The sequence below is a fragment of the Cardiocondyla obscurior genome, linkage group LG02, assembly GCF_019399895.1.
Source record: "Cardiocondyla obscurior isolate alpha-2009 linkage group LG02, Cobs3.1, whole genome shotgun sequence".
NCBI lineage: Eukaryota > Metazoa > Arthropoda > Insecta > Hymenoptera > Formicidae > Cardiocondyla > Cardiocondyla obscurior.
Window position 1 is genome coordinate 1,900,887 of NC_091865.1, and position 17,890 is coordinate 1,918,776.

The 17,890-nt window shown below is 35.4% G+C and overlaps 2 protein-coding genes and 1 long non-coding RNA gene across 4 annotated transcripts in view; 1 reads left to right on the forward strand and 2 right to left on the reverse strand.

Annotated features, from left to right (window-relative positions):
• Window positions 1–251: 251 nt before the first annotated feature.
• Window positions 252–5,993, reverse strand: LOC139111330 (uncharacterized). Of its 2 annotated transcripts, none has more exons than XM_070671567.1 (3): window positions 5,699–5,993; window positions 5,273–5,410; window positions 252–5,113 (listed from the first exon to the last, which is right to left on the reverse strand). In XM_070671567.1, exons 2-3 carry the CDS (start codon window positions 5,375–5,377, stop codon window positions 2,819–2,821), a joined length of 2,400 nt encoding a protein of 799 aa, XP_070527668.1. In that variant the 5' UTR covers window positions 5,378–5,410; window positions 5,699–5,993; the 3' UTR covers window positions 252–2,818. The 2 variants fall into 2 exon arrangements, with proteins under 2 accessions (XP_070527668.1, XP_070527660.1); XM_070671559.1 differs by having other exon boundaries at window positions 5,273–5,539.
• On the forward strand, window positions 5,979–7,734 carry LOC139111443 (uncharacterized). Its single transcript, XR_011547206.1, has 2 exons — window positions 5,979–6,349; window positions 6,813–7,734. It is a non-coding gene; the product is annotated as an uncharacterized lncRNA (long non-coding RNA).
• Meltrin (meltrin) overlaps window positions 6,988–17,890 on the reverse strand; it is a 63,539-nt gene continuing 52,636 nt past the window's right edge. The window contains exons 6-13 of the mRNA XM_070671529.1: window positions 17,388–17,552; window positions 16,550–16,719; window positions 16,272–16,463; window positions 15,507–16,103; window positions 15,220–15,421; window positions 14,727–14,931; window positions 14,420–14,549; window positions 6,988–11,827 (exon numbers count right to left, since the gene is read on the reverse strand). Of these exons, the coding sequence (XP_070527630.1) occupies window positions 9,133–11,827; window positions 14,420–14,549; window positions 14,727–14,931; window positions 15,220–15,421; window positions 15,507–16,103; window positions 16,272–16,463; window positions 16,550–16,719; window positions 17,388–17,552 (4,356 nt within the window). The 3' untranslated portion in view covers window positions 6,988–9,132. The remainder of the gene's footprint in view (window positions 11,828–14,419; window positions 14,550–14,726; window positions 14,932–15,219; window positions 15,422–15,506; window positions 16,104–16,271; window positions 16,464–16,549; window positions 16,720–17,387; window positions 17,553–17,890) is intronic.

Here is a 17,890-nt window from a genome sequence, read left to right on the forward strand (position 1 = left end):
TTCCCAAATAAATTCCCAAATCGTTGCCATTATAAAACTCTCGTTCGAGCAGGCCCTGAAAATAATATTATATAATAATCCGAATATTTTTCTGCATCGTAAACGTTTATTTTTCAAGATACTTTATAGTCTGAGTCTTTTACAAAGTCACAATCAAATTTAATTCCCTTAATTTTTTTCCACTCTGCAATTTTGATAATGATATTACAGCCTGAATTAAATCTTGACCTGCAGATAAACCAGCATTGAAGGAGAATTTATTTACGTTTAATGCACCAACACGAATAGTTTATTAACAAATTTTTATTACAAACGTAAAAGATAAGATACAAGAATCGTAATACTGCGTTTTATTATCATATTTATCAGCACATCGATAAAATAAATTAATTCATTTTAATTGTGAACGTGGTGCAATTATATATTAAAGATATCGTCACAAATAATTAATTAATTTAATTCTTGTCTTACAATGTACGATATATTTTTTTTTTCTTTCGTAATTATTATCAATGGTAGATCATTCTAGGTTTATATTATTTTAGCTACATTTTTATACTTATTTTAAACTTTATTTGATGTTCTATTTGAGAATGAGGTGGATATTATTTTCAGAACTGTAACACAAAAAAAATTATGTATTATCAGATAAATAATGCTGTTGCAGTTTATGATTTTGTGAGACTGAAGACACATTCATAATCATGATACACAATCCTTACAAATACACGCGCTCTTATATTAAAATACACAAATTTATAATCTGATTGCTGATGCCAAGTTTACTGAAACTACTGACGCTAAGGTGTACATGAGAAAAAAATTTATATACATAGCACAAATGTATCTAAAGAAATGGATCCTAAAGAAGTCTTTTAAACGAAACATGAAACGATAACTCAAATTTAAGTTCTACAAGTACGCGTGTATAGTCATGTATAATCCTGCAAAAAAAATTAAATATACTAGACTATGCTAGAAAAAATGTCTGATATACAAGGCACTCAATATTTCATTGCTGTTTCGCATTCAGGAACATTACTTATCCTCAACAAGCGTTAGTGACATCTCGTATTAAAATATTTTATGATAATAGTGATAATAATATCGTTTTTTATGTGACAAGATAGCACAGTAAATATTGAATAGTGAATATTTCACGATGTACAAACTTAAATTTATTATTAAAAATATTTCAATTTACATTATTTGTACTATTCTGCTCGTATAACAAATTCTTTCATAAAGTAAACAAATTTCATATAGAATATAATTAATAAGCCTTAAAGAATAGCTGGCATTTCCTTGCTTTTTTTTTTTTAACATTTTACGGATATAACGTATCGGAAAGAATATCGTACATTCAATAAACGTCGTTTATAAAATTTTAAAGAAAAAACAACAACGTAATAATATTATCTTATTCATAAAACTATATCACAAATACATACGTAGCTTATGTTATCTCTTACATTTTTTTTTTCTTTATTTTTAATCGCGAAATTTAATCTGACATTTAAGGCTATTTCAGAATAAAGCCGCTTTTTATTCTGTTGTTAGATCAATATATTTTTTAAATGCATAAAAATTATTTCGTGTAATATATATGTGTCATATTATAGCAGTTATGATTCGTATAGATATCATTTATCCAGCGCAGGCATAACAGTATTTTTTCTTGTAATTAATTGTTATTGGTACAGAAAACTCTTTCCGTGAAATTTGCAAAACTACAAATTGTCAAATCAAACCTTCAATAATATGTTATAATTAAAGTGTATTAATTAATCAATCAGAATAATGTAAAATAAAAGTACAGAGAAGAATAGAACAAATATAGTCATAAATCATGTAAACGAAAATTTTTTTATAAGAAACATATATCACAGTTAAATGCAATCTTACTAGGATAAGATTAATTAAATAAATTGTTATATTAAATGAATATGTCTTATAAATTTGCAAAAAATGATGACTTTTATATAGAATAGTGCAAAAAATATATATTAAATTTACCAAATAAAACTATTTCACTGCGTATTCAAATATTTCATAATTTAAAACTTTTTTTTAAATTTAAATAACTGTTTACTATTATTAAAAAAAAATTTAGAAGTTCCTAAAAAGACTTAGAATATTTGAAATAGATTGTTGAAGTTTTTATCATTTACTACAATTTGATTTTATATATCGTATTATTTTCTTTTGTGCTGAATAATTTGGTTTTATAACTGTATATATATATATTATAAAATAATCAAATAATCAAAAGAAATATATATGTATAGATGTATATTACAATTAATATTTTGTATCTAATAGGAATGTAAAAATTAATATTTTATCAGTTTAAGCGTAAACGTTAATGTAATCCGTTTTGATGGTAACGATCGATATATCATTTTATAAAAAAATTGTGTAAAAAAAAGAACAATTTTACTATTCTACACTCGCATATGAACATGAATTTAAATCTAGCGCGATTTTTATTTACACAATACCTGAACGTATAACGATTTAAATCAAGAACTATTTCCATCGATAAAATTCACATACACTCCAATGTAATTAAGTCATATAACAAATTCAAGAGCACATTTGATATTTTGACATTATAAACATTCAATTAAATTGTATTAATCATTTAGCAAGTGCTTTACTCATACGTTATACGAAACACATATTAATATTTAATGCTTAATGCCCTTTGGTTGCACAATGAGATAGTTGCTTGAATAATCATCTTATATTTCTCTTTTAGATAAATTATATTTGGCAAAGTATTTTTATATGTCAAAACTAAAATATATTATACGCTTTATCTCGATGTGATAGTAGAATCTTGATTAAAGTTTTCAGGCTCAACAATTTTTTTCACAGAAACAAACCTTTTTTTCACGTTGTTAAATTTCTTTTTCTTATTCTTTGTATTTTTACCTATGTTAACCATCAATGATTCTTTGCTGTTGTGCTTCTCGACGCGTTCCTTCTGACTGTTGGATGTATCTTTGCATTTTATTTTTTTAATTTTTCTTTTATATGTATTATGAATTAATTTGTGGTTTACTTTGTCTTCCGAAGCTTCCAGCTTTCTTCGCTTTTTCGATTGGACGTCTGCTTTATTAAGACCACATACCGCATGCGTTTGGACGTGATTTTTAAACGAGGTAAGAGACATACAAGTATAATTGCATTTATCACATACAAGTTCTTTTTGATCAGTATGTTGATTAGTTACGTGTTTTCTCATATCGTAATTATTGCTGAAAGATTCATCGCAAAAAGTACAGAAGAACAGTTTCTCGCCTTTGTGCTTTGCAATGTGCATCTTGAAGTACCAGTCAGTAGTAATATTTTTCGAGCAATAGTTGCAGAAAAAATTCTTCTTCGTCTTAATTACTTTTGGTGTTTTACGTTTCGTCAACATTGGCTTATCCGTCCAAAGATTTGAAGTATTTACTTGTACAGAAGTAGTATCGACGACTGGATTAGCAGGCTGAATAGACGATGGTTTTGGAGTGATTATCGGTTTAATTAAATTTCCTGGAACAATGCAGAACTTAGGAATATCCTGCTGTGTACGAGGTAATATCGGTGGTGAATTTGTCAAGTTCGTTATAGGTATTACGCGTATCGGTGTGAGAAATCCTTTAGGCTGAAGTGATGTTGCTAAAATATGCGACGGTGATATTATCCAATTGTTTACAGGTATGGACTGAACATTAGCAGATTGCGGTGCAATTGCTAAGCGAATATATTGTTTATGCGATGATACAGTCGGAGTAGAAGTGGTAACAGAAGTAGGAGCTGAAGTCGAAGTTGTGACTGAAGCTAGAGCCGAAGTTGGAGGTAGAGTTAGAGTTAATGTCGGAACTGAAGTTGAGACGGAAATTGTGGTTGAAGTTGAGGCTGAAGTTGCAGTCGGCGCTGGAGCCAGTGTCAGTGATAAAGTTGGAACTGGCGCTGGAATTGGAGTTGGAGCTGGAGCTAAAGCTAGAGTTAATGTCGGAACTGAAGATGAAACTGGAGTTAAAACAGGCACTGGAGCTGAAACTGAAGTTGAAGTCGTTGAAACTTGAGTTTGAGCTTGAACTAGAGCTGTAGTCGGAATCGAAGTTGATTTCAATTGGAAATCTTGATTTAAATTTGAAAATCTTATTTGGTTTACTGATTTTATTTTACTTTCTGAACATGTGTTAGTGGAAATCACAGTACTCTGCGATGAAACCGTGAAGGGCACGCTTCCAAAGATATTTGTAACTTTAGTTATCTGCGAATTAATTTTGATATCTTGAACATTAATCGGATTAAGGTTGGTCGGTTGAGTGCTGGATACCGACGTCGCGGTAACGATCGGCTGTTGACTAGATACCGTTTGTGGAATAATTATTAACTCTTCGTTTTTTCGCAGTATTTCTATCGCTTTGGCGGGATCAGAGTAATTATGTTTCTTCATTTTAGCAATTTCTAAGATTTGTAACTCTCGCATACGCATTCGTTTCTTTTGTAACTGCATTCTATCCACATTATTGTGAATGTACTCATTCTTTCTTTCGCAGTTACTATGATATATCCGAGATATATGTTCCTTAAACGCTATTCCACAAATATCACATATGAGTGATTTGTCACACCTGTATAACTTTATTAATCCTCGACGACAGCGGTCATGGTCGATACTTAGTGTATCACAATTCTTGTTTTCGCAGTGTTTTCCAACCGGTGCATTTATTTCATCCTCATCTATATTCGATGATAATATAGGCGATATACCATCCTCATCTACAAACTGCTGTAGTATTACATCGCAAACAATATTTTCACATTGCTCGTAATGACCACATGATTTCTTTTCAATCGGTATCAGAGCAATTTCTGATTTTTTATGTTTTACTTTTGAAGGCAAAAAAATGGCCTCTTCTTTTTCTTCGTCTATTGTTTTGGTAGAAACAATCGGTAAATCAGACGGTCTCGTATTTGGCGTTATGTTCACACCATTTTTTTTACACCAAGATGTAACTTTATTAGATTCAGTCGATTGTTTCAATGCAATTGTTTTGATGATAAGATTTGATCGACTGAAAAGCCGTTTTACCGAGTCTGATTGCAATACCTGTAAAACAATTAAATTCATATAATTTATCAATCAACATATCTGTGATTAAAAATTATATACATAAATAAAAGCACGTACACTTGTATATACATAACTTATCTCATATAAAACTATACAATTTATTAATTTTTTTTAAAAACCAGTCATACGACATACTTCAGATAAGGTGGGTTTTATCTCGTCGTTCGGACATGTGCCTGTAGTGGACATTGTGCCTGTGGATGAGAGTTGAGAGAGTGATGCATATGCCATCTTCACCATGTCAACAGGTATAAGTAGTCAGTGTAGAATCTTCTGCAATACAAAAAGATTCGGTCTGAAAACGCGGCCGTGGCTGGATCGGAACTGCGAGCCCTCATGATTGCCAGCAGGTCTGATCGACGATTAGAAGGCGCGAGGCGGAGAAATCGGAGTCGGCTCGATCTGCAGGCCAGGAAATACAATTTCTAGGTTAGTGCATTGATTTAGACAATCTAATCTCGATGCGTGTTCGATTGACTCTCGCGAGTTTGTCGCCCGCGGAGTTATCATTCTCGTTCGACTTCGTGCTAACAAAGGCCGAGGGACGTTTATTATACTTACGAGATGCAGGATTCGGAGTCCACCAGTGTCTCGGAGCGTTACGATTCGTGACACGGGTAAAAAAAAAAACGTACACCACTACAGCGGCGATTCCGCGCGCCATCGACGATACCCGTTTCCCTTTTCTTTACTCTCCCCCCAAAAAACAGATCTTTTTTTTTTCTTCTTTTTTGTTCCTTCTTTTTTTGTCTTTTTCTTTCTTCTTGCGGAGTCGTGCGCGCGCGCGTTTTACACCCGCGCGGGATACGACTTCCTCAGAGGATTAGCACCCACATGACGCGCGACTCCATCCGAGAGCCCGCGATCCTCGCGGTAGAGGTTACGATCGAAAAACGTCGTCCACGTACTCCGAGTATTTCGACGATGGTCACTGGTGATGGGTGCTGGGGTTATGTTGTTGTTCTTGCCGGCGCTACCACGCCGCGGTGACGTCACCGTCATCGCAAGGTGGTCACACTGGTTACATCTGTTTTCCTTCGCTGAGCGCTTCAGCTCGAACAGTCCGAGACTCTTAATCGTACGTGCGTCGAATTTAATAAAATAAAATTGAAATTGTTTCGTAAAAGAAGACAAAAAAAAAAGAAGGGACGCTTCAAATTGATGACACGAAATGGAATTCACGTGAACTTATAGCAGGATCAAAGCAGAACTGTAAGAACAATTGACTATTAATTTAATTAATTTTATTTATTAATAACATCGGCAGTATAGGCTTATTTGTCGAGCTCGCGGAAAATGCTGCAGCAGGCTGATACTCGTAATACTGTGACTGTGTTAAGCTCGTGATATATTCGTTACCGTATTTTTAAACGGTGCGTGCTTCGTTGACGAAATAATTCTATTCGATTTTTGCTGACGATCGCGTGCAGACAAGCTCTGCTGGCAGTCTAAAGTAATTGATACCAATGCGTAATATTTCGCTTAAGTTTCCTGATCAGGTTCTGCTATAGCATATACCGCGCTTACGTCTCGCTATTTTATGAATTCTATAATTACCTCACTTGCTCGAGCATGCGATTAATTTACACCTTCAATTATTATTATTTTCTTTCTTTTCTTTTTCTACTTTCCGCTTTGCGGAGTTTGACTTTCGTTTAATCGTCTCTTTTTCCAGATTCTGCGAGGGTCTTCGATTCCGAGACGCTGGAACACATGCGTATTACGTATTAATTTCTCTTTCGCACTTGCGTGCGAAAGCCATTTCGATCGCACGTTTCTTCCACGGCGTGCCAGCTGATTCAATTGATTTCTGCCACAGCGCAGAAATTGCGGAGGATAATTCAGGTAAGCTTTTAGGTCGGAATAAAGACTTTATTGTAACATCGTTATGGATTTTAATGTACATAATTATTCGCAAGCCAATGGCTGGGCAATTAATTATTGTAGTTTCTTATCTCAGCAGTGTGAATAGGATGCTACTTATCTTTGGTACCAAACGTGCAGTATTGCGTCGCAACGTTTTCTTTTGTCGTTTATTAGCGCAAAATAAAGTATCATTTTCGTAGATTGCGCGTTGCACTTGAGCCAATTAATGGAATATTTGAATTATAATGAATCGATGACTTGGTACAGCCTCGTTGGATTGGTATTCAGTAGTTTTTTTCTTTTTTTTATCATACTTTAACGATACTTAACGTTTCTTTTATTTCTCATTTGTTTTCTTTCTTTACTTTTTTTTTTTTTTTTATAAAATTTGAACAGTCCTTATTTGTTAATTTATCAATAACGAGTAGAGTTTGTTGAAGCAAGCCTGCTTTTCGTATGCTAAAAATAAATGTCATATTATTCTTCTATCGTAGCAACGTGTACGCGTCTCGTAAAAGAAAAAGCAAGCTAAAAAAAAAAGCAATGCACAGTTAATAGTTAAAAAAGCTTTATTGAACTTCTTTATTGAAAGTCTGGCGGTACGATTTCTGAACGCTCTGCATGTAGGAACTATTACAAATTACATTACTGAATAAAACTATGAATCAAAGTGTCGGCCGAATTCCTATGGGAAATTCGCTGTACGTAAAAAAAAAAAAAGAGTAAAATAAGAGGATAGTAAATGCACATAATTCGACTGATAATACTTAGTTCAATAAAACCTTTCCTTAACTTCACACTTAACGATAAACCCGACGTTTAAAAAGCTGCTCTCTCGCGATCGAATATTATAATAATGCAGGGATAACTTACGAACGTAACTTATTCTCGAGGATACATCGTACAAAAACTTTACTTTAGCCCTATATGCCTACGTCTTACGAACATATTTACACGATTATCAGTCAAATAAATAGTTATAGTCTTTGCATCTAAAGCAGCCTTAAACGAAGCAAGCCTCTGTTACTAAATTATGCAAAAGATAGTGAAGGAAATTAATAGATTGCGTGATGCTGCGCGACCAAGGTGAAATAATACATAGTCCCTTACTCGAGAGGATATCAATTTGAAATGTTCGTGTTATCGGCGTGCGCTAACACCTCGGCCCTCTTAACTAATTGCATTCCCGTTTTGATTCCCACATGATCTCGAAGGTACAATCTCGCATCTTGATCTCTCATAAATATTTTAGTCTTTGGAAAAAAATGGGACGCTGCTCTTCCCATATCTCCTTATCCCCCTTTTAACGAAGCTACGTCGGATATGACTGTGATTTCCGATGGCTTTTTTAAAAAACATAATGGCGCATTTTTTATCAGTACGATTTATGTAGTATGATATAAAATAATTTGGTCGCGTCTAAAATCTGCTAGCCGTAACAATGTGTCTTAGTGTGTTTCTGTGCAATATTTATAATTAATATAATATATTATAATTATAATTATATTATATGACAATAATATAATTATAATTAATATACATATACATATATCACAGAGGTCAATTAATCCCATACACGCTCCTCTCAGTTCCAAAGCGATGGTTTCGAAAATAACTCACTTATAATACCTCGCAATGTCGCTTATAAAACGCTTAATTATTTAAGTTAAATATTATGGTAATTATTAGCTTACGTAGGTATGTCTGAACGTTAGCAATGGATAGTCTCTACAAAAAATATGAGAATTTTTAAGTGTGGACATTATTTACAATTTTCAATATCGCATCTCTTACGCGGCCGCACGCGACCTATCTTATCTATATAATATTCCGACGAGAAATATATTGTAAAATTAGCATTTTATGAATCTTAGAGGAAAAGACTCGATCCTTGTACTATTTTCTTTTTAAACTTCCGTTTAAGAACTCTTAAATAAGAAGTCATAGAGATATATCGGTATATACCCATTTGTATACCACGCATTCTCCATCGAGAATGACTCAATGTGATGGACTAGAATGTTACAAGTATAGATTTCTCTGGTTATATCTCTAACGTTTTTTTTTCCGATCTCATCAAGCACGTCCAAGTATCAAGAAGGTTGAACAGCTAGACTATTTCGCATTGCTCATTTCCTCACTCCGTTGCCGCCCACTTCTGTCGTTGTTCGTGCCATTAATTTTTTATTATTCACACTCGGCATAGTTCTCGCGACACTAGAATTGTTCTTGTTGGCCTCAAATTTTTGCTGAAGCGACGCCACGTTGGACTTACCGCTCGCCACTTTTTGTAGCGGATTTGCTCTCGTCGCAGCACTTCCATCGATACTTTTTAATTCCGTTTTACCCGACGCTTTCGGTGTCAAATGTAACGGTTTAGTGCCGATATTTGCCTCCTTGGCTGACGGCGATAATGATTTAGCTACGCTTGCGTTGCCAGTCGGAGATTTCTTTCTCTCCGAGAGACTGACTGCTTTAGATGTAATGTTGAGCGGTTTCAAAGGCGTTGTCGGTGTTTTCTGACCACTTCTCGGTAACGTGGGCGTTTTCTGAACAGTCTTCAGCGGGAGACTAAATTTTGGATTACTACCTACAACGTCCGGCGATTTTGTTCCGCCCTGATTTGAATTCGAGCAGCTTGAGACCAGATCCGGGCTATTAAATTTTCCCGGATTATCCTTAGGACTACAAGGCACATTTTTGACAGATACAGTTGTGTGTGATTCTTGTTTATCTAAGTCGCTATTCGATTTGCTTGTATTTAATTGTATTTGTCTCGCGGTTGAACCTACATTTGAATTCTGTTTCGCCATTGTCGAATTTGCATCGGAAGCTTTCAAGGATTTCAAGGATTTTAACGTATTATCTGAACTTTGTCTCGCGAGTTTTACGCTCGACTCGGGCGTATCTTTGGAAGTCGGGCTTTTCGCGATGCTTGGAGGCGTCTTAGTTCTATTTAATTGCGGCTTAATCGAAACCTTGCTCTCAACTTGGTCGTCTTTCTTGATATGTATCAAATGAGACGGTAGAGTCTTCGTTGAAGCGAACGGTTTGTATTCTATGGGATTCTCAGGCGGCTTCATGCCAAGCTCCTTGGATAGTTCATCGTTTATATTAGGATTATTAGACTTAAGATTGTTCAGTTCTTTTTTCTCAGCCGGCTTCAAATTATCGTTCGCATCGGAAATACTTTTGATCGGCTCTTTTCTCTCTACTTGTGGAACGTTTATCATGGATGGATGAAGGTAGCCGGAGCTGGTGGTGGAGCTCGAAGAATTGAATTTATTACCAGATGCAGAGTTCGAATAAATACTACTGGGTACTTTGTAGTGACTTGAATTCATGTAGCCACCCAAAGAATTATTAGAGCCCATATTTTCTGAATTTTTAGTCATGCCTTCTCCGTTCTCCTTTTTTTTCCTAGTTAACGTGGAAGTGGAATATATAGAGTCGAAATTACGATTCGATATCTCCGATACGATCTCTGAGAGCAAACCCATAGACTCCAGATTGTTCGGACCACCGGATATTGTATCGATACGCTTCGGTAGTTTATACTCGTTATCAGGCGTCTCCACTTCCACGTTTTTTCGGTTTTTTTCTGGCACGGGTTCTTCTATCACCGCGTATATATTATCGTTCGTGGGCGATTCTTCCGTGATCTTCGTTAAAGATGATTCCGTAATTAAATTCATGCAGTCATCGTAAGTGTTTTCCAATGGTTTTTGAACGGTTTTAACCGATGGATTTTGATAACCCGGCAGTCCTGGAATTTTTATCGCATTTTCGGCAGCTTTTTCCGTCGGCGGACCCGGAGGTGGAGACGTAGGTCTCGTACTGGCGGGAATACTAGTAGGTCTCTTAACAGGCGTTGTCTGGCGCATTGATCCAAACGTATGAACAGCTGGTCTCGGCGTAACTTTGCTATCTCTCATCGACTGAGCACGCAGAACCACGTTTCTCTTTTCAACTTCGACCGGTGGCATCACCGAAATAACCGGTGTCGTTATTTCAATTTCCGTTTGCGGAATTGGATTGGAAATCTCGAGATTCCTAAGGATCTCCTTGTCGATGACTTTGTTAGCCTTGTGGTGCTGGTTTCTCGGTAAAGAATTCGTGTTCTTGTCTTCTTTCTGTGAGCTCTGGGAATTACTTCTCATAATACCGGAGGCAGGGCGTAACATTGAAGCGATACGATTGAGTGTGCTATTCTTTTCCGATTTTTTTTCGGGCTCCGGTAGAATCACGTTTGTCAAGGGCGTGCTGTTCGGTCTTTGTGGCTTGGCAGGAGATACAGAAGTGGTCGGCGGTGGCGGAGCTGGACGCATAGGCACATCCGGGGCAGGTCTGGTGGGTACCTTGGCCACTAATTCGACAGACGTGCAGGTTGTGGCCGCTAATACGGGACTACTAATCAACGGCCGTGCCGTAGAACCGGGATTCAGCGGCGGCAACGTCGGCGCAGTCGAGCTTGGATCGTTAGAACTCAACAAATTATTCCTTTGTGGCACATTGCATTTTTGAACGTTCGGCTTAACTACGTTTGTTTTTATCGCAACGGTAGGTATCCAACCTGGTGGAGGCGGAGCCGGCTTCGTCGGCTCGGTCAATTTAGATTGATTCGAGTGGATTGGCGTGATCGTAAATCCTTTAAATTGACCGAACATGTTGTTGTTATAGCGCTCGTCGGTCTCTGCTTTAGGCAATAAGCTCACACACGCGGGATCCTGACTCAAACTAGAATCGATCGTTTCGATGTTACGGGACATGGGGCTGGACCGGTCGATCGTTTTGATTAGCAATCCATTGTGGCCGCGATCGGTCCTGAAATTTGAAGCAGAATTAGAAGCGAAGGGATCGAGGAATTTGTAAGCGTATAGTTCGTTACGATTCACGACTAATGAACACATATACATATATGAATACGCATTAATTCGTAGCAAAAAAAAAAAAAAAAAAAAAAAAAGATCTTTTTTTTTTATTTAATTATAAATTAAAATGTAAGCTTTGTGCAGATCTCGACATTAAGATATTAAAATAATCTAAATAATAAATAATTTAAGTTTTAGATCTTTTACTACGTACTACAGTTTAGTTGTATGCTCCAACATATGCCCGTATTTAACATCATTCAAAAAATGATCATGTACAAGCATTCTTTTCAAATATATGTTGTTGATTACAAGTCCAAATACATGCACAGGCAAGAAAATTGCAAGGAAATGTTAGTTACAGATTAAAATATTAGTAGCAAGCATTGGAAAAGAAGGAAATCGTTGATTACAAAGGAAAACTAAAAACACGTTACATCAATACTATTTTTATTCAATAATAAAATTGTACATTTTTATTCCTTTAGATGTAATTATGAATAATACATTATTGGATATTTGAATTTTATATCCAAGGAATGAGTAAAGAATTAAAAGAATTAATTTTTTTTTTATAATTAAAATTAAGTACTTCTTAAGAATTAATGTAATAAAAAATGATCATTAAATTGAATGTCTGTTTAATTTAAATTATCGATTATCGTAAAATGCAAACAGCTAGTAAGAAAAGAATCTTTATCCATGCTCATGCTTACATAACATGTCTCTGCACATGCTCTATACGTTATAAATAATCTCTCCAATAATCTCCGTCCTTATTAAATGGTGCAATATGTCGATATTAAATTCGTAGTTTTTTATATAAAAAGTTCAGTGTAAAAATATAAACAGTACTTTGTTCTGATAATTTAACTATTAATCACGTATGCAATATTGAAAAATTAATAATTTGCATAAACTTAACGTAAGCAAAGAAGCTGTAGATATATTAATAAATATCTTTTACTATGTAAAAATTTTGCACTATAAGCATATACATATATCAATATTGTGACGAAGAATGCTGTGCATAAACGGTTTTATTTAATTTTTTTTGTGCGATTAATATATTAATTAGTAAAATAAAGCTCTATAAATTAAATAGTGTAAGTTTGTGTTCAAGCACACCGATGTCGATAAGAACAAAATGCTGTTCATCGAAATAACTTTCTTTTTCTTAGACTTTCTAATTTTATAATCACTTAGCTCATATTGCACCAAAGATTTCAATACACATGTAATCCTACATTTCATTAATACTTATTGCGTTAAAAAAATCTGTTTAATACAGATTTGATCACATGATAAATGGTATAAACACGATAGATTTAATATCATTTAGATGCTTAGCTTCTAATTTTATCTTTCAAATTGTGTAAAAATATTATGATTTTACAACAATATAATGGAGCATTATTACGACTATCAGTAGTTGCAATCACAGTAGGAATTACTTTAATGCACTTTGGCATTCAGTAATATCCAAATATTGCTTCAATATAGACCACCACCTTTCAAATTCCCATATTATAATGCGAAAATCATAGCTCGTAAAAAAAAAAATGTGCTGTGATGTTCGCACTATATCAAATAAAAATATTCTTAAATATGTCATCATATAAATCGACACTTTCTTTAATTAGCAAAAATCACAATTATATTTCCGAATTAAATTTCTTTACTTTGAATTTAGAAAATGTTTTAATTTAAATATTTCTTTTTAAATGTGTGTAGGTTAAAGTTCAATTAGTCGAGATTTTCAAATATAGATTTACAATAAAATTTAAACATTGTAGTCCACTACTAAAATAGCGAATTTTTCTAATAACACGTAATATATTTATGCATGATGAGATTCATACAGAGAGATAAAAAAATTGCTTAGATCTTTGGCTTTAAGTTTTGAGCAGGTGCCGGTGGGGGTGGCGGTTTTTTATTATAAAATGGAGTAGGCTCCTTTGAATTATTAAATAATATATCTGGCGTTTTCGACGTAATGTCAGACGTACTAGCTGGACTTTCATTCAATTGCTCAAATTTCAATTCAGTGTTAAGCGTAAGTCCTTTATCGTTTTTAGACGATCTTTTCTGAATTTGCTGAATACGATCCGATATTTTGGAGCCTAATTCCGATCTAAGTACAGTGCCTTTTTTCGGCTGAGCTTCAATAATAGGTATTGCAATTTTATTATGCACTTGGGGCTTTACGCTAACGTTATCCGACTTTACATTACCAAACAATAATGACTTTCTATATTCAATATTATTGCTACATTTAATAGCGTCCGGATTGGTGGTGGATATCAAATTAGCTTTAGTTATCTCAAGTGGCTCTTTAAGCACAGTATCGTCACTAACCGTGAATATTTTATTATTCGCGTTACAGTTTGTCTTTTTCTTTGGCGCGAAATAGGCGGAGATAACTATTCGCAACCCAAAAAGTTTACTACCGGTAGTGTAATGATGTGTATTTGACGTAGGAACACGATGTGACTTAGCATGCGGTTTGCGTTTCTCTTTAAAACGGTCGAGACTAGATACGTACGTAGACATCATATCCTTCTTCCAGTGTTGTCCAGAATTCCTCATATACCAGACGCCGAATAAGAGCAGAGCAACGGCGGGCACCACTCCCAGGAAGATAACGTAAAGCGCAGTTATGAAATCGTTTCTCGCTTAAAATATACAAACATCATATAGTATAATTGACACTGATAAAATGTATATTTTAAATTAACGTAGCCTAAATTTAAATTTAAATTATTTTAATTTATTTTTTAGATAGGTTTTTTTTTTTTTAGTAAAATTTATTCTCGTTTCTTAATCTTCATTAGAATAGAAAATACAGTTACCGTTGGGATCATCGGCTGGGCCGCTATCTTCAGAGCCGCCAACTCCAGGTTGAAGGCAGTCGGGTGGTCGAAATCCACGATTACAATGACAATGACCAAGACTATTACACACTCCGTTACCGTTGCAATTATTCGGGCAAGCCTTACCAGTAGACACAGACGCTCTTAAATCCGCCACTGACATACACTTCTGATTTACACACATCTAAATAATAGAAATAAACTATAATTATCTAAAATTATTTAAACTGTTTGAAAATTAGGTCAGATTACATATGAGAAAATCGTTTTATACATGCAAATTTTGTAATGCAATTTTAAAATTAATTTAAAATCTGAAATTGTTACATAGTTTTATCGTCATTTAATTATAATCACAAAGATTAGTTAGAAGATTAATTAATTTTATCTGTATTGGTCTCAACTTGTGGCAATCACTCGGCATTTTTTTTTTTTGCAAATTCAGAAAACTACATTATAAGTAATATTTTACCTTTCCGGGTGCACACTTCGCACCATCCGGTGCGAGACCAGGATCGACTTGGTTCAATCCAAGATCGACTATGGCCGAACGACATGGGATTATTTTTCCGCCGTTATTAATAAACGAATGACTTAAAGTCGCGACCGATTCCATACCAAATTCCAGTCGTTCGTTCAAATGTTTGCAGTGTAGCATACCGCAGAGGAGATTTCTACAACACACCCACCACATATTTACAATAAAATCTAACACGGTATTCCTATCATATACAATATATAATAATATAGTCTACTTACTCATCGTTACATTTAATGAAACTCGACTCAATGCGATTGTAGCCGCAGTTACCATTCTTAGTGCCTCTGTTGTTCATTTCGTAACATTGTGTATCGGAGGACCAACCAGTGGGACCCCATAATAGCTTGCACTGATCGTCGTGAGTTCTACACGAGCCCTGATAACAGAAGGCTTTACCTACACTGCAGGTCTCACCGTCCATTTTAAACACATCCGACGGGCAATATTCGCTCTGGCCAGTACAGAATTCTGGTAGATCACACTCGTGCTCGGCACTTCGGCACTCCGTGCCTGCGGTCTTGGGCCTGCACGTTTTCAAATCACAACATTCGCCGGTTGCACAGCTCGCGTTGCTGTGAAGCATACAGGTGGTCACGTTGCAACAAGGATTGTCGCAATTTTCCTTTAGGCCACAGTCGCATTGCTCGCCCGGCTCGACAAACCCATTACCGCATATGGGGCTATCAAAAAGCTTTTGTGGTTTGTTTCTCAAGCAGTAATCCATTCCATGCTCAAAGGCTAGCGCAAGGTGTTCTAATGAACACGTAGACCAGTGGGTTGGTCCGGACGAGCCACTGGACGATGCCATTATACATCTACAAGAGAGATATATTAGTAATATAATAAAGTTAGATTAAATTAAATAATATATTATACAAGCAGCGCATAAATTTGTGAAATTTAAATTTTTTTACATCGCAAAATAAACTTTATTAATGCACTGACAACGTTTAAAATATCGAGACGCAAACTGTACGACGTACTTTTCTTCAGGACAGCCGCAGTCTGGTCCGTCGTGTTCCATGCCAAAATTATGGCCCATCTCGTGGGCAACGGTGGCCGCGACCAAACCAACGACGTTCGAGTGATCCATGGAAACACCACCGGAGAATTCGTAAGTGCATATTGGTCCTTTGAGAGCCTTGCCAACTACACCGCCGTCAAAAGTAATTCGCCTTTTATCGAGGAAAAAAGGAAAAAAAAAAATATATTATTCGCTGTCAAGTACGATTAGATGAAATACATATCTGTTATCACTCACGTCAGCAGCTGGGCATTATCATTGGGAATATCTTGAACCAGCTTCTCTCGGCGGTAGCGCAGGAAATTTGACAGTGTGGTGTCGCCGTTCGGCGAAAGTGGTATTTCATCAGACTCGGACCACACTTGCACGCCGACCAAGGCGATAAATATGTTCAACGGCATATACAGCTGCAAACACGCTAGAATGTACTGTCTCGTATTTTACATAGAGATTTCCTGGTACTGTGATACTTGGTAAGGTCGAGTCAGCGTTAATTAATCTCTCTCAGTTTCTCTGTGTCAGAGGGAACGCAGAATATACAGAACGACGTCCGCGTTATCTCGTTTGCGGAGACATTAAAGGACCGAAAATGAGATCGGCCGTTGTTGCCGCTGATAAATGAAAACTAAAGACGGACACCTCTTTGAGAAAGCTTAGAGAAAACTAGTCACAAGTACTCCACATTTATCATTTATATATAATTATTAAACGAATTTATGAGCTTACATTTTATTTCTTAAAAAAAATTTTACGTAGAAGAATTATAACGTGGAGCAGTTTCTGTATTTTATTTTTTTATTTTTTTTTAATTAAAAATTAAAAGTGTTTGCACATCTACGTGAGTATAATTATGAATGTAACGGCTGGATAAAGTGAAGCTCGTAGAATTTCTGAAGCTGACAGATAGAGATATGTTCCAAAGATACACGTTTTAGGAAAAGGAAATTGTAATGTTCAAAACGACTAATTCGATAATAGAGTTGTTAAATTAGCGCTGCGCGCACATTGCTCTCATTCGACTTGAGGTCGAAAGGAATTATACGTCCAATTAAATTACACCGGCGACGTTACTTACAGCGTTGATAATGTTGGCAATGTCTTTACAGTGCTGATGCACTTTGTCCAGGTTCTCCCCGAGCGCAGTGTATTCCTTCTTGTCGATCACAAGTACTAATTCCACATAACGCGACTGTCTGTTCGCGTTGTATGGCCCACGAATAATTTCGGCCGCTCTTTTATGCTGCAATAAAAAAAAATAAAGCAATGACGTGATGCTGACAGCGAACTTTTGACTTAAATTAATTTATTAAAAAATATTACGTGATAAAACGATTTATAGTATAATAATAACGATAGATTGTCAATTCTACGTGTAAAATAATTGTTAATTGTCTCTTTAGAATTTCAACTTCCAGACGACTTTCAATGTTGAATCTTAACTGTTAAAAAAAAAAATTTTTTTTAAATACTTGATGATATTTTCGTTAAACGCGAGATTCCCAAGCTACAAACTATTCACGTTTTTCCCAACAAGAAGCGAGAACACGGAAAAGGGTGCACACGCGAGACACCCAGGGT

Excerpts from the sequence above, each read along its gene's own strand:
- LOC139111330 (XM_070671567.1), bottom strand. The coding sequence starts at position 5,377 with ATGGTGAAGATGGCATATGCATCACTCTCTCAACTCTCATCCACAGGC. Across the intron at positions 5,114-5,272 it reads TAAAACCCACCTTATCTGAA|GTATTGCAATCAGACTCGGT; the intron begins GTATGTCGTATG and ends ATTGTTTTACAG.